We start from the raw sequence: 18,002 nt of genomic DNA on the forward strand, positions 1-18,002 counted from the left end.
ACACACTTGAAGCTTCCTTCATTTATTTCGTAGGTCTTTTCATCCTGGAACTTGCCTGATGTCTCTTCCATAAGTGCAAGAATAATGAAAGCATAGTCTCCTGTGATTATAATAACTATGATCCAGTCAATTGTAAAAGTGTAACACGTTAGCGTCTTTGCCAAGGCGACATCTGATTCCAAAATACTGAACTTATTCAGTCTACAGGTGTATCCTGTGCAACAAAGAAATGTCAAAAAAGGTAAGAAAAACAAAACAGACAAAAAAAGACAAAAATAAAGCAAAACAAATTTTTATAAAGAAACTAAAACAGAAAATCCTTGGACCGATGTATTGCTCTGCCTGGCAGGAGTTCCCATTATCTCTGCTCGATCTCAGCAGGCGTGGCCTTGCTCTTCTCCGCAGTCTCCTCCTCGGCCTCCACTTTGTACATCTCCTCTGAGCCTTCCTCGCTGTCGTTCTCCTCGGACTCTGTCAGCAGCTCCTCGTCCTTGTACTCGGCCACGTCTACCACGGAGCCCAGGTGCTCCTTGAGCTTCCCATGGTGTTTCACGTGGTACCGTTGGTTCTGGAAGAACTTGATGATGGTGTGTTTGGGGAGATCCAGCTGGGCAGAAAGAGTGTGGATAGCTTCCTGGTCAGGGTACAGGCCCACATCATGAATAAAACTTTGGAGGATCCCCAGGGCTTCCAAGGAGATCTTTGTGCGAGACCGAGGCTTTTTGGCACAACTGTCTTCAGTCGGGGGAGGTGGGGGAGGTGCTTCTTCTCTGGGAGGAGAACTCTCCTTGGTTGGCTGAGACTGCTGTCTATGAAGAACCTGATAATTAAAAAAAAAAAAAAAAAAAAAATTAACATGTGACTCACAATTTAACCTTTCCAAAGCCATCATCCTCTGAAATACATGTTGTCTATTCATCATTGGAAGAAGGCTATAATCATTTGTAAATTCAGGTGTTCAGAAAACTTAAAAGCATTACTGGAGATTTAGAATCATATCTATAAAACAAGAGGTTACTAACAGTAATGTTTGCTAATACTCTGAGGTACAAAGAAGTTAGTCATGTTGGCCAAGGTCATCTGAATTCAAGCAATCTGGCTTCAGAATCTTCCTTGCTATTAACCAGCATGATATGCCTGCCACCTCTCTGAGAGCTAATGACAAAGAAACTGGACCCAGAAGGAAAGTGGAAGCTCTGCAATTACAACTCAGAAGTTCAAGTCCAGACTCTTCCACTTAGCGGGTGTCCTTGTGCAAGACACTAAACATCTTTAAGCCTCAGTTTCATCATCTATAAAAGATGGATAAGACACTAACTTCCTAGGGATGTTGTAAGGATTAAATGACATAATGTATATAAGGAACAGTACTTACCTTAAATCACTGGTTGACAGACTTTTTCAGTAAAGGGCTAGATAGTAAGTATTTTATGTTTTGCAGGGCCATAAAGTCTCAGCTGAATGACTCAACACTATAGCATGAAAGGAGCCATAAGTTATATATATACAAATAAACATGGCTATATTCCAATTAAGTTTTATTTATAAAAACAGGCAGCAAACTGAACCTGGCCCATGGGTCATAGTTTATCCACTTCCAGCTTAGGGCAAATATCTAATAAATGACAATCATTGTTATCATCAACCTCATAATTACTCTTACAGGAATAGTTGATATTTGAGCCAGAAAATCAATCCTTCATAAAATTAGGAACTTTTCCTTTATTTTCTTGTAGCTCTGCTTTTGATTCTTAAATGTATTTTTATTTTTAATCATTTTTATTGTTATTCTATTACAGTTGTCCCATTTTTCCTCCTTTGCGATCCTTAAATATATTTTAAATAAAAATGTCAAAATTAATGTAAAGGTAAAACTTTTTCTTAAATTATGAATTTTAAGTGTTTGTTTTATACTCATTTGGATGGACATTCTCAATATAACTATAAACTATTAATCTGCTGTTTTGCACACACTTCATAATTTCTGCATTTTCATCCTTAGTATCAAAGTTTTCTAGTGGTAATTAATTAAATTTCTCTTTATCTCTGCCTATCCCCCACTTACTAAAACAAACAAACAAATAAATAAACTCTAGTTACGCAAGCTTATTCTTGATCTTCAAAATTGCTTAACAACAGCTCTCTGCATGAAATAATTTCCCATTCTAATGTTTATTTATGAACTTCTTCAATCCGACACAAGAAAGAAAGCAATACGGCTGAAACTGTCAGAGCCACCGGCCTGTACTCTCTTCATTGGCTGTGTGAGGAGGGCCTCAAGGGCTGCATGGACAGGGGCAGGGGACAGGGGGCATGGATCCCAAGCAGGGAGCTCGGCCCCTGCTCACACCTCACAACAGTAGCAGCAATGTGATGTAACTCAAAGGCAAACACAACAGGCCCAGTTAACAAGCTTTATAGGTACTCGAAAGGCAAAGACCTCATTTTTTCTACTCACATGGTGCCCAGTTCCTGGATCATCCCAAGACCATTAAGAACAGGGAGTTTACTTTTTTAAAAAAACACACATATTTCCTCTCACCATTCTCTCCTATTTTATACCATCTTTTCTATACTAGAGCAAATTAAATGTCTTCCAGAGTTCAGGGGGTTATCAGTCCCATTAGCGCAGAAGAAAACACATCTCATTACATTAAAGAATCACTGGTCCCACCACCTCTACCACCATCACCATCGCCTGACACTCTACCCAGATGACCCATCTTCTTTTCTTAGCTATAAAACATCAATATCAAAGCAAGCATTTCAGGGGGGAAAAAATCTCTGCCATCTATCCTAGTCTTAGGGACCATCTGATGAGAAAATAATTTCAGAGTAATCTGAAAATAGCAGTCTTTTATATAGAATTTAATAAATTTATTTAGGGCAAATGAAATTGTTACTTAAGACAATGATAAACAAAACAGGATGAGACTTTTCAAATAATAATTGATAATCAAGTAACAATCAAAATAGTAACAAAAAGGATAATCAAATACAAGTAAGAATATCTCGTAATAGCTGACAGCCTACAGTAGCGAAAAGAAATCTGAAGCAAAGGACCATAAAATAGTGGCACTAAATGTCCATGTGATGTTCGCCAATTAAAATGGATGTTCTTGGCATTCTCTCCATCACTTTTGACTACGAGTAAACTTGCGTGGTCTGCTGTGGTAAGCTGGCATCAGCAAAAGAAGTGACTCCATTACTTCAACATCCTAATTACAGCTGTCAGGAAAGCAGGGCTGCATGTGGGCCTGTCCTGCTCGTGGCAACTTCGATGGCAGGAAGACATTGGCTCTTAGGTCAAAATCTGGGCAGCCTGAGCATTGTAATAGATGAACCTCTATGTCAACAGGATTTTGGTTTCTCAGAGAGAAGGACTGAAATGATGTATGAAATATATATACTGGAAAAGCAGGTACTCACGCACGAGTACCCTCTATTAGAGCAATTGCATTAATTGGAAAACAAAAGAGAATTAAAATGCCCCATTTTCTAAATTATGCTTGCCTTCCTTAGTAAAAGTCAGCATAATGGTTCCATTTAATTAAATAATTAGATTGGTTCTTTAGGGGTTTTCCATTGTGCACTGGTTAGAGTTAAAGAGATTTTCCAAAATTCTACTTGGAAGTTACTATAATCTTTCTGCATGAGAGGGTCTGTTCCTCTCCTTACATCCAACCTATGGGCCTACGTCACCTCCCCTGCTTCACACTGGAACCTAGCAGTAGTAACACATGCACACTGGCCAGCCACCCCTGAAACAGAGAAACTAACAGTAATAATAGTTGCCACTCACTGAACGCTTACCCTGTGCCAGGCAGTTCTCTGAACTTCACGTAGGATTAACATTTATAATCCTGCCAGTGCATCATGAAGGCACTATTTGGATCAAGAACAACCTGAAAACGTGGAGTACCCCAGGAAAACCCTTTAAATTGAAAATTTAAACACAGGGAGCTGTCAGTCTGAGAAAGCAGGTTTCCAAGGAACAATGAAATCCCATCACAAAAGAGAAAGATCTTTCTCAAGAAGTAACAACAGAAATAATCTAGCAAGTGAAATATCTTGTTTCCAGTCAGACAATATTCTATAGTTAAGTTGCAGCATGGCGCTATTTATGTGAATAAGGGTAAGTGATATTTCTAGCGCCTTTGAACAGATAAGGAAAGAGTGGTCAGAATAGAGAATGACAAAATGAGCAACTCTACGGCAAAACCATCTTACAAGTCACCGAAAGGGCCTGCCTGAGGTTTTTCGGTGACACCGACACTTCTTTTGGCTAAAACCCCCTTTCGACTGCAATATGCATTAAGACCTGACATGCAAAGATTCCCCAAGTTATCTGGCCCAGGAATCTTCTTCCCCCCAAATGTTCTAATAACTCCAGATTGAGAGTTGTTTCTTGTCTCTGGATAATTTTTAGTAAAAAGAACTCGCTAGCCAATTTGCAGTAGCTTATTATTATGACAATCTAGGAATTTTTCTTAATGTCTCATAGTGCTTTCTTCTAGTGGTTTAAGGACTTTGAATATAGCAGAATAGAGCCTAATGCTTATAAGATGGTCTTTCTGAGACACGGAGATCAATCCAAACCTTCTGTTAAAATCTTCCCATTCCAATGGCAGAAACGTTTTTTCACTTTCCCACATCTTGACTAAATAACGTCAGTTCTGTTAGCCTCTTCTTCATAAGACAGGTTTCTGAACTCCCACTTAACTGAATTTTAGTTTTTCTATCTGAATTTCTCAGAGATGTTCAAAATTCTTTGTTAGGTAACTAGAATAAATCAAGTTTGGTCTCTGTCCTAAAGCAAATGCCCTGGTAACTTGAGTTTGAGGCCATGTCATGGGTTCCTGCTGGATGGACCTATAAACCATCCTGTTCCTCAGCTCATTTGATCAATCAGACATGTATTTCTGGCCAACTGATTTTTTTTTTTTTAATTAGAAAATTTTTCAGTTATTTCAACAAGATAGAGTATGCCCTGCCAACTTAATAGAGTTACGCTTTTCCTAACAAGATCTTCACACACCCAGGTATTGATTTCTGAGATTTTTAAGTTCAATGAAGCATCTTCCCAGATATTTAGGTAAAACTGCCCAAGTCTGCAGACTCTCCAGCCTCATCCATTGTCCCCTTATTCAAAATGGGCCCAGTATTGATCTTTTTCTCTTCCTAAGGTACATCATCTTTCATGTAACTTCCCCAAATAACAGAATGTGTCATTTTGTAAAGACAGCCACCCATCCCTTTACTCTTGACCTCTGTAAACTGAAGCCTGATAATTCATACTAGCTCTACTATGGTTTGGATTTTTCTTTATCACAACTGAACTTAACCTAGTGCACAATTCATTACTAATAATTTCTACAAAGAGAGTTTTAAAAGGTTTATTTAAAAATCTCTTTCCCATAGCTTGTATTATTGATTTTTTAATACAACGGTTAGGGGTAATAGCACTGACATTTCTAAGTAGCTTCAATAATAATAACAACAGCAATAATAATGGTAATAATAGGTGGTAGCATTCATAGTGAAGCTTATTATGAGCAAAAACTAGCCTAAATGCTATAAATATATTTTCATTTATTTTAATTTCAGTAATCTTGGAGGAAGGTATTTTTATCCCATTTTATGATGGACAAAAACTGGAGTTTGGAGAGTTTTGATCATTTGTTTGGGGCTACATTACTTGCAAGTAGCAGAACTGGGATTCTAAAATATGTCTGTCTGCTTTCAAATCATGTGCCCTTAAACATTATGCTCTATGAGCAAGATTACATAGGAAAATTGAACAGTCTCTAGAGCAGAGGTGACGGACTATAAATAAAATATCAGGCAGTAATAAATATTATAAGCAAAAATAGAGCAATGCATAAGTAGGAGAATTGGGGGGAGAGAAAGTTATTTTAAATATGGTGACTCAAGGAAGCCTCCCTAAGGAGGAAGCATTTGAGCAGAGGCCTGAAGGAAGTGAGGACAGAGCCAGGAAGAGGAGCAGGCAGACAAAGGAAACAGGGAGCAAAACGGCCGGGAGGCAAGAATATGCTCGGTGTATTTGAAGAACATCAGGGAAGGCAGCATGTTAGAACTTTGCCACCCAATACAGCCACTACTAGTGACATGTGTCTGTTTATATTTAGAGTTAAGTTAATCGAAACTAAAAAAGAAAAAGCTCAGTTCCTCTGTCACAGTAGCCCCGTTTCAAGTGTTGATAGCCACACTGTGCAGTACCATACTGGGGAGCACAGAAAGAGCTCATTTCCATCATCTGAGAAAATAGTGTTAGACATCCCTACACTGGACAGAAATGACAGCTGAGAGGTGACCTCGGCCAAAGCAGGTAGGGCCTGGGCACAGGGATGGAAAGTCCTCACGACGAACTGAAATCATAATCTGATCTAGCCAAAAATATAGTTAAGACTTGAAATTGATACTATACTAGAGAGAGGAGAAATATTCATATATCCAAATACTGAGTAAGAAAATCTCAGTTTATAGTATATTACTGGACTTTCAATGGAATTCCACAAATAGCAACACTATCATAAAGACAACCAGAAGGATGCACTGGCAAAACACCCTTGGGTGAAAGAGTGAAAAAAGTATTCATTTATCAAATCTTTGTAGAATGCCTGTAATTGAACCTATTAATTTACAAAGCTTTAAAATAAAGAGTCCTACCTTCAACAATTAAGTGTTGGTGAACAGGTTATGGGTAGGACATAAACAAATAGAAAAGTAAAAGTTCCTTCTTATTTATTTGCTGAAATCTCTCTGGGCTGAAATCTAACATGTGTACATAAATGGGCATGAGGATGTGACAAGGAAAAGAACACTGTAAATATATTCAAGAGACATCAACTACTAAATAAAACCCCAAACCTCCTTGCCCAGTGACAAAGCACAATCACAATATGGACGTGTTGTTTCTCTGCCTTCAAAACTGCATATTTTGAAAACACAAGGACAAAATGGTACCATGACAAAATTGACTAAGGAAGATAAAGCAGCTCTTCCTAAACCTCTCCGTGTTCAAATGCATTTTGAAGGTCTCAATGAAAACCAGCTGGGAGCCATGTGTAAAATATAATGGTTTTTGCCTGCAGGACGGGAAGTGAGATCTTGAATGATTAAGTTGAGGAAAGTATATAATTCACTGTATCATTATAGGGTGAAATGGATTGCTTATAATAAGCCAAGACCTTGTGGTCTTTTTCTGGAGAGAAAATGAGAAATTATTAAGGAGGTGACTGTAGATAGGGCTGATCCAGTGAGGTAAGAGGGGAAAAGAGAAGTTGCCCAGGTAGCTGCTTCCGCCTCTCTGTGACAAGCCTTGCCCAGAGGAGGAAGTCTCACCCAGAGCTTCAGATCCTCAGCGGTGACGCACATCAGCAGATGAGAACACAAACAAGATGACTTTTCTGTCTGCATTTATTTTGAGTATCAGAATTACTCGGACTTGTCTAATCTTACTCATCTATGACAAAAGAATGTAAAATAGTTGACACAAAAGAGGAAAGCATTCTGCTGCTAAGTGTCCCGAGAGGAATATACTTAACAGACAATAAGAATAACTGGTTGAATGGTCCCGTGCATAACTCAGTTAGACTTTGTTAAAGAAGTGAACCAATAAAGTCTGCTATTTAAAAACATACTATGTATATAAAACATCATATAACTGAGATATTTGTTTTAAGTTTCAACAACATAGCTCTATGCCATAATATTCCCCTTTTTTCAAAATCATCATTTAAGACTATTAATTTTGGCTCAAAAATTCAATGGGGAAAACTGCATTAATGATTAATAATGAATATAAATACTACATATGTATCCCAACTATTGGACTGTGAACCACATATTGGCACACTATGTGCCAGGCACACAGTAAGTGCTCAGTTCATCTTTCTTCTGCTGCACTAAATTAATTTCACATTTTCTCTATTTTCAGACCAGTTATTATTCTTGTAATGCACAACTTATTATTTTTGTTACTATTCCTTTATGGCAAAACTATGTTTTAAAAGTAAAGAAACTTTACTCATTACAGAAACTTACATTTAGTGGGCATATGAGAGCAAATATAATTTTTTTTTTACCATTTCTTATGTTAAAAATAAAAATTCCAGGGCATTGCACAACCCATAAGATAACACTGTATAGAAGTTAAGAGCAAGAGTTATGGGGTCACAAAGTTCTGGTTTTAAACCCAGTCCTTACCCCAAAAGCACATCATTTACTAGACCTGTGACTCTCAGCAAGTTATTTCTCTGAGCCAGTGTTTGCTATTCTGTAACATCTTCCATGCAGTAACATGAGGATTAAGTGAGATAGTGCAGGCTAAGTTCTTAGCAGAGTTCTCATCATAAATAAGTTTTTCACAAGTAGTCACTATCATTAAAAAATGAGGGAGGATTTAAGAATCAGTAGTACATTGCCTCATGTATTTTTCTATCAATTATGAATCATCAACAAATTCAGAGATCTATCTGTCCTTTTCACACCAAAGATCTGCAGATCTACAGATCTACAAGTAAGGATGTCCTCCAGTAGGTCCTCTTATTTCTTTTGCTCATGCGCTACATGTATCTTTGACCTTTAACATGGCACCTAGCACATGGGAGTTGCCTCTTAAGCATTTATCACACGAAATTATACTTCACAGACATAGTCCTACTGAAGGTGACATCTTCTATAAGTACAGCCTGGTATCCCCTTAGGGAGACATCCTTTATCAGTGGTTCTCAAAATGTGGTCCAGGGGAAATCCTTATACCCCTTAAGCGGTCCATGACATCAAAACTGTTTTCATGCCAGAAGTGAGATGCTCTTTGCTTTTCTGATCATGCTGTAATTTGTACTGAAGGCACAAAAGCAGTGGTGGGAACACTGCTGGCCAGTGAGCATAAATCAAGACAGCGGCGCCAAACTGCACTCAGGTTGTATCCTGCACTGCCACACACACAGTAAAAGTGCCCACTTTCATTCAAAAAGGTCCTTGATGAAGTAGTAGTATACTATTAATTACATAAAGTCTCAGTCCTTGAGTATACCTTTCTTAATATTCTGTGAGAGGAAATGGGAAGTACACACGAAGCACTTCTGTAGATACAAGAAGACGCAAGATGGCTGTCACAAGAAAGAGCACTTGTTTGAGACATGAGCTGAGCTAGCCACCTTTGCCATTCCTTAACCATTATTTTTATTTGAAGGAAAAACTAACAGACAAACTATGGTTATTCAGACTTGGGTACCTGGCAGACATTTTCTTAGAAATTAAGTAAGCCTATCACTTCAAGGAAAATATCTGACAGTATTTGTTGCCAATGATAAAGCAGGACCTTTCAAGCAAAAATTCAAATTTTGGAAAACCTGTAGCTGCCATTATAAGCTTAACAGCTCCCCAAATCTTAAAACCTGCTTGATGAAATTGGTGGTGATTTAACAATTTTTAAGTATGTCATGTAATGTAATCTGTCAAAATTTAGAAGATCTCATAACTCAGTATATCAATATTTTCCAAATGACCAATGCATGATATTACAACATCATGAATAAGTAGAAGCCCCAAAGTGCAAGTATTAAAGTAAAGAAGTATGAAAAGTTCATCAATATGATTTTAAATTCTAATTTGCAACTTTCCTTCAGGAAACCATGTGTAGAATTTTGCTATAGTAACAAAGAAGAATATTGCCTGCAAAGGCTATTAATATATTCCTTCTTTTTCTAATTGGATGTCTGTGTAAGGTTTGACTTTCTTCATTTACTTCACCCAAAACCATATATTGTGTCAGACTGAATGCAGAAGCAATTATGAGAATCCAGTTAAGCCAGATATTTAAAATATTTGATATATATATATATATGTATGTATATATGCACAATAGTACTCTTCTTATTTCTTTGTTTCAGATGTTATTTTTCATAAAAATATATTATTTACACATGTGCATATATTTTAATAATTATTTTAAACTAATAAACATTACAAATTTTTCTCAGAATTTCTAATATGATAAATATTGATAGTTATAATACATAATTGGAGTCCACAACAGTAAAAGCAAAAGAGGATCCTGATATCAGAATGTTTGAAAACTCTGAAATACATGAATCACACTCGACATATAGCTCTGTCTTTCTCCTAATGAAAATCAAGTGCTTTACCATAAAATTCAAAATGGACCCCACAGTTTAAAACATCCTTATCTGAGCCAAGTCACCCAGGTCTTAGAGAAGGAGTGTAAGAGAAATTCCACATGAACAATGACCAGACTCTTGACCTTATCATTTAGACATTTTCATAGGCAAAACATTCTCCAGGAAACACAGCTCAGCACTATTTCTAATTCCAAGTGATCGCACTTGAGTTGGCTCTTATGGTTGTAATTTCACATCCTAACATTATAAGACTTATTAAAAACCATGGTTTAGTTTGTTGCCTTTCTTTTTTTTTTTTTTTTTTTTTTTTTTTGGATTATAAGTATCCTAAGGTCAAAACTCAGGAAATCTGTTATTAAAAAAAAGTATCCATGAAGTGATGACAAATTGCAGACTACAGGTGTTAGATTACATTTTGACTCCAGGCAAGTTTAATATAAGTTGGTCTCCTTTTACAATTGCTCTTAGCACATATAGCTATAGGAAGGGGATTTTTTTAAAAATTAAAAAATGAGAGAGAGAATAAGAAAAAAAAAAAAAAGCGGTGCTCAATAAAAGAAGACCATGTCAAGAGAAATCAATACAAACAAGCAAAATGGTAGGAAGTCTGACATGGAAATATGTGCTCAATTTCATCTAGCCTGAGTCTGAGTTTCCTTTAATATTGTAACCAAGATGGTATTGGGACACTGTGTATGTTTTTAATGCAGCTTAATTATTGGTTCTCAAAATAAATACGTTGGACAAAGATAAAAGCATAAAAACACTGTGACACAATAATCTGTTAGAATAAACTTGGGTGTTGGAAGAAGCATAGTTCTGAAAACAGCCTTTGGCTTATATCATTTCCTCTTTGGTAACAAACTGAGAACAACTTATGCCAACAACTTTGGTATGGTTTGGGTGGAAAAAAAAAAAAAAGGTTGCAGTCATTAATCTAATTATTGGGAGTGGCCAGAATCTGCAAGCACTAACGAGGTAGCTGGGGGAGCTGATTCTGCAATATAAGGAGATGAGCTGAAAGACAGTAAATTAAACAGAGCCAAGATGAACAACTATATCTCAACCAGATAGTCACCATGCCATCTTAAAAAAAAAGTCATGTCTCCTGTTATATAAGAGAGGCAGAGCACAGAATCTATTTATTCTAATAGCAATTATACCTCTCCTTCATCAGCATCATTGAGAGCATGATTAAAACCATTCTACAACAGGTTGGAAAGAATCCATAAGGCAATTCGGGAAGAGCAGACTCTTGAGGATGGTCTGGCCATGACCATATGTCCTTCTGCCTGGGAGAAGCCACCTCCCATTCCACCCACCCATTCCATTTACCTGACAGCCGCGAGCATTCCTATTCTTTCTGTTCCCATACACCTCCACCGTCTTTCAAAATGTTTTCTCAAAATAGAAAGCTGAGTCAAAGAATTCAGAGAAGCCCTATCTTTTCAAGACCGGATTTAAGGTACAGGTAACACCAAAGTGTCTTTAAAGACTTCACATTTGTGTTCAAAATAAGGAAGGAATAACATGGACATGACAAGGGCTGACAGTTACCTCTGGAATTCTGATTTTATAACAAATGCAGGACTTGTTTCATCGGTAAAATCAAGAAAAGAGTGGCTTTTGCACCAGCATGAATGAAAGAAGGTCTAGTTGAAGTTAAAGATAACCAGAGTAGCTTAACGAAGAGGGTAAAAGATTAGGATGACTTGAATACCAGGAATTCATAATGTAGTAGAAGAACCAACCTGAAAATTCATAATACCACATCAATAGTAAAAAACTAAGAGAAAGAAAAGTGGGAAGGGTTCAGGATAAGAATGATTCATTAGAATTCTTAAACAGTTAATCCAGTTAGCTAAATAATTCTGAAGTACAGTAAAAATGTGACCAAAATGAAACAGTAGCAATTGCCAGTGATACATGGCCCAGTGAGTTCTAACATTTGTTTTTTTTAAAAACAGATTCAAGGTTAAAACAACAAAATGTAGAGACTACGTCAGATAAATAAATTTCATCCAATATTTTTAACCAGAGCAGAATTTTGATTCCTGTTAAGTGAAAACATGTTAAGTTAAATGGAGGTGGAGAATAGTTACATTTTTATAAGAATGGACACCAAAGCAGCCAGCCAAGAACTGTGTCAATGAAGATTTAAATAGTGATTCCTAAGATAAAGCACTAGAGTCAGAATTCAAACCACTTCCAAATCTCTTAGTGTTTATAAATCCCATGACAAAAATAATAATTTGAAAACACCTGTTTGGTAAAGAATGACCTAGAAACAAGGATATATGGGAGGAAAGAACTATGTATACTTTAAGTTACAGGATCTCAATAAATTATATAAGCTTCATTGAAATAAAGAATTACTCTTCCTGATTTATATACATGTTCTATAATGTGACTTAATGGTTAAATTTCTATAATTATTTAAATTATCTAATTAGTATATTATCCAAGTGCTTTACTATCTTTTGGACTTACTTGTTTCTTAAAAACAACAACAAACTATTCTCAAAATGTAGGTGGGCACGGTTGCATTTATTCTTCAAAGGAGGAAATTAATACACAAAATTGAGCTCTGCCCTCAAAAACCACAAACCCCAAAGTCTAACATGTAACAAACATGCCCTTACTGCTGTTTAACTGGTTACTGGAGAAAAATATATTCCATTTAAATTTAAGTTTTGAACACAAATTCATTAAGGTGAATAAATATCTTCTAATTAAAATATAAAAATAACACTTAAAATGACAGAGAATACTATTCAATGTTTCAAGTTAGGGTTATAAGACAAAGAAGTTAGAAAAATTCAAGTATATTATGGAGAAGTCCCTCTCCTAAATGTTAATCTCACTTTTAAAAAGCATAGACCTATTTCATCAAAATTTGCTAGCACCAAAATGACAGAGACTTCCTGACAAAACTCAGCCAGGACTCAATTTAAGATGAAAACTCCCCATAATTGTGATGGCACTAGTGACATTGTAGTGATGTTGTTTTCCAGCTTCTTAAAGAAGAGGATTTAAATTGTTTAAGAAGAAAGGGTGTTTGGATTAGATCCTTTACTTGGGGCAGAAAAAGGAGAAAAGGGAATCCGTGTGTTTGAGGCCTCCTATGGGGCTATTTAGAATCCCATGATAGGTCACATTTTCTGTATAATTTTTACAGTTGGGGCACTCAGAAGTCAGAACAATCTGACAGTTATGGTTGGTGAAAATATTAGATGTTCACCAAGAAAATACTACCTCAGCATATTTTCTTGCCTTCTGGATGTAACCACTTAATAACAGGACTTGAGAAAACTGCGCTGTGTGAATCAAACACACAAAAGTACAAATATTCCTTTTATAGAAAGCAAATCTTAAGCAGAGCATTATAATCAACCACTCCGGTAAAATACAAAATATCTGGCATGACCGCACCGCTGACATATTATGGTGTATCAGAACCTCAAGTCTAAACTGGGTAAACGAAGTCAAATGATCAAAGAAGGGTTTTCTCCTCAGACTGAGGCAGAGGCCATTGATCTCCAGGGAGTGGCAGCAAAGATTCCTTGTGGCTTAGCCATGAAAAGGTGTCAAATGAGAGCGTAACAAACTCAGCCTTTAGCTTGCAACTTTATTTCATTTCATTAGAAACCGGCTTCCCTGGTATTGTTTTCTCTTGAGAGAAAAAGAATATGGAAAAATTAAATCATATGAGGTCAAACTTACAAAGATTAATTCTAGAACACCGTATTACATTCTAAGCCACTTTGCATTTATTGTGGGGAAACTGGTTTTACATCCTCTACATTAATAATTTTACTAAATTATTTATTAAACAAAGCCAGGTATGGGAAAACTTGCTTCTCAACTTTGCAGCAAGCACACCAGGTGAGTAGAAAGCAGACAAGAGCCAGGCACTTTTAATTAGACTGTGGTTTCCTCAAGAAAATGAATGTCCTTCTCCCAGGATACCAAGGATGGTCACTGAGAAGAGAAATTCTCAGTTCCTAATTCCCTGGGGCAAAGTAACTGGATTGGTGCTTTCTCCCCCCACGGACCCCCACTAAAGATTGGAGTCTCCAAGCTGCAGATGAACCATTCCGGTCCCCTGAGGCCAGTCATGCAGCATCCTTACCTATTCGGATTCACAAAGCAAGTCCAATTTTGTCTCTGTGCCGTGTGGCCTTGGCTTTTCTGCGCATACAAGGTGGGGCCCAAGTCGGTTTACAGTGGTGAGTACATGAAACACAGGTTATTCTTGGACTGTCATTTATTAATTCTTGTACTACTTTCCATACGAACAACTGCAAACCGACTTGGGACCCACCCTGAACTTGCTGACTTTGTGCAGGCTGTCCGCAGAAACTAGAACTGTCAAGTCATTATGCTTTCAAATGCAAATTTGCTTAAGGGTGCATTTAATACAATAGCTGAAAATTCGGTACAAAACAAACATACTTACAAACCACACTGGCAGGGAATTAATCACTAACGCTCTGATTGGTGTTCCAAGGCTTCTTCACCCAAGTCAGGATCAGAGATTTCCCTGCCTCCTTCCCCTCACCCCCACCTAGTCAATGCCCTGGGCTGCTGCCGATTCCTTCTAAGCAGTTCTTGGGTTCGTTTCCCCCTTCCTACATACACTCCCATTGCTGTCATTCAGACCTTCGTAATTTCTTGCCTGAATTACCACGACTTCCTCCCAACAGGCTTCCTGCCACGGCCTACAGAGCATCTTTCCAGAGGCCTTCGGCGGCCTTAAGAGGGGTCCAGGCGTCTTGGGCTTCCAGGAAGGCCCCGTGACCTGACTGCAGCTTGTGCCCCTGCCCCATCCTTGCTCTGCAGCCCCCGCCTTTCAGGCTGTGCTCTGACTCTACAGCTGTAGCCTGCGCCCTCACGCTGTTCTGCCCCTCCACCTCCGGACTTTGCCTCTGCTGTCCCTTTCACCTGGAAAACTCCTCTAATGAGGAATTCTGTAAGTGGCCCTGAGCAGCACAACTTCCTGGGAGCCTTCTCCTAGGTCCTGTGAGGTGCCTGCTAGGCTTCAGGTACAGGTGCCCCTCTTTTGGGCTTTTCTTTCTCTGTCCTTACTTACAGGCTATATTACAGTTCTCTGTTCCTTGAACCTGTCTCCCCACAAATCCTGAGCTCCTTCGGGGTAGATTCTGTGGTACAGTCATCCCCACACACTCAGCACTTAGCACAGGGTCAAGCACTGTGTTTGAATGAATGTTTGAAACTTAAAATTGATCCTAAAATGTCCAGCATAGTTCTGTACTGGTAACAGCCATATTACACAAATCATAAATCTTCTTAAAATTTAGAACATGTCTAATAGCCCTAAGGGGAGGAAAACAGTGACAAGGTCACATAGACACTCATTTAAAAATATACATATTACCAAAAGAGCTGGATTACAATAGTTTGTAATAACTTACTAGATTTATACATATTCTCTGAATAAGCTAATAACAGTACATAGTGATTCAGGTAGTTCTTTAATTCTCCCTAAATTATCTAATTGAAAATCACTGACATTCAGAGACATACGTTAAGGGTGTTACTGTTCACAGCGATAAAAAACTGACAACATTCATCAGCTTGCTTCTCTCTCCCCCCTCTCCAATCTGCAGAAATGTTTCCACCACCAATAGGACTCAAAAGGCCGACAGCAGACAGTTTCTATGAAGAGAAAAGCTGCTGGAGGCAAAACAGCAAAACAACAAATAACAAAGAGAGAATGCACATAAGACCAAAAAAAAAAACCCAAACCTTTAAAAAAAGAATGTATGGGAATTCGGTGTATTTGTGTAAAAGTGGATCGGAGGTATCACAGTAAAAGCCTGACACAGTGATGCTTCTCAACTGAACTGCAGAAGAATGCTGCCTTTCTATACCAAGGACGCTACAGAAAGCACTGCAGGTTTTTTCCAAAACACACGAAACGCCAAACTGATTATTCTTGGAGTACAATGAATGACATTAACCCTTGTGCGAAGAAAATAAAGTTACTTCGAAGCATATATTTTTGCCCCCATTTTGAGTCAGCCGCACAATCCAAAGTGAGTAAGGTGAAGGGTTTCAAAGTGAGGGCCAGAACCTGTCTTTGCTGCTTCCTCCCTGACTCTGTGGCATAGTGAGATTTTAACAAAATTTGTTTTTAGAAGTATTTAAGTAAAACTAAATAAATCGTAGAAGCATAGAAAATCTAGGTGCTAAATATAAGCCATCTCATTTATACTTACAGAGACCAAATAAGGCATTTTGGTATTAAAGAACATTTAATAAAGAATATTTTTGTTCTTTTGTGCAGTGTTCTTAAGGCATTATATAATTACCCTTACTGAGAGTATAGTTTTTAGCTTTGTCAAGGTCTCTGTTGGAATTATAATTCCAGACTGAGCAAAGAATTCTATCAAAACTCAATTATCATATTAAAACACTTGATCATGTGTTCCCTCGATTCCCAACTTTCTATTTCTGAGACGAGAACAGATTTAACGAGATATTTTCAAAGTAGAGCTGGTAAAGGGAATATTTGTGAAAAGTACTGCCAAAAAGACAATTCATTTGGTAGACACAGAAAAGGCAAAATTTACCACATACACTGGAGCAATGGGTATTAAATAATCATCTTCAGATAAACTCTACAAATCAATATGGTCCTTCTGGTCCAAACTAAAGATGGCATTGCCTAAAGGAAATCTCTGAGGCCAATCAGCAATTAACTGAAAGGCTCTGATTAAAAATGCTATTGACTGGTTTTATATCAGACAGCTTGCTGGTTATTATATTTCATGGGCTAAGTAGGTGCCAAGACATTAAACTGTCAATAATCTATTAATACGGGACTGTTACACTCACTCTCTCTGAATCTGCAGGCAAAGTCATTCAAACCAAGTATCTGCTTAACTAATGCAAATTCCCCAATATGGAAATCCTACCTTTATTACCTCCCAGGTTAAATGCCTAGGAGTGCTGACAAAATATAACAAAAACATGCAGATAATAAATGCTTATTCAGATGAGTGAAACTAACATTTGTTTTTTAAGAAATTGCTGAAGGGATGGGGAACGTGTCCTGGAATCTGACTTTCTTCCTAAGCCATATTTAACAGTTTCTAAATTGAATGTAATAAACACTTTACAAAGAGAAATGAGAAGTTATTTAAAGCAAGGCTTATAGGTCCCTGCCACTCAGCATCTGGAAAGCAGTTATACATTGGGGTGGGGAATGAGGGGGGCACTTTTAATGAATTTAATAGAGAAAAGCACTTTAATTAAATGCTGTCAGAGTGGATTGTATTAATGACTGTACACAGAGGAATTTAAAGCGAGCCAAGTTTATTTAGCAAATAGAAATTGGGCTTTCAAAGCCTGCAAGTATTTATGTTTCTGCAGTCACAGTCCATCTAAAAGATGATGGTGCTAAGTGAAACCACTGAGTTATTAGATATGATTTTATTTATTGTATATTATCAAAGTTTCAAAGGCCTTGGGGGAATTAATTTCATTTTCAAGATGAAGTAACACATCTGATCAGAAAGGGTTAAGAAAATATTGTCCCCCAATTTTTTGTGACCTAGAATACTGGAGCAGCTGCATGGCTAATGGGAATGAGCTTTTCTAGGTTCAACCAGTCAGAATTCACTTCACCGCATAGTAGTGGCAAAGCAATTGATGACAGCATTTCTTCTATGACTTTTTCTCCTTTTTTTTTTTTCAGCGATTTGTCACTAAACATAATTTATTCAATTACACATAAGCAATAAGCTGAAAAATGACCAAAGCTTCTAAAAATCTCCATGAAAATTTGGTTGCCATAACTTTCTTAAT

At 37.4% G+C, this 18,002-nt stretch overlaps 1 protein-coding gene across 1 annotated transcript in view; it reads right to left on the reverse strand.

The window, feature by feature from the left end:
• Positions 1 to 316: 316 nt before the first annotated feature.
• Positions 317 to 18,002, reverse strand: part of SATB2 (SATB homeobox 2) — a 176,676-nt gene continuing 158,990 nt past the window's right edge. The window contains exon 10 of the mRNA XM_090268339.1: positions 317 to 820. Coding sequence (XP_090124465.1) covers positions 359 to 820 — 462 coding nt within the window. The 3' untranslated portion in view covers positions 317 to 358. The remainder of the gene's footprint in view (positions 821 to 18,002) is intronic.

This window comes from Furipterus horrens, unplaced genomic scaffold (genome assembly GCF_987537825.1).
Source record: "Furipterus horrens unplaced genomic scaffold, mFurHor1.1.pri manual_scaffold_1, whole genome shotgun sequence".
Classification (NCBI taxonomy): domain Eukaryota; kingdom Metazoa; phylum Chordata; class Mammalia; order Chiroptera; family Furipteridae; genus Furipterus; species Furipterus horrens.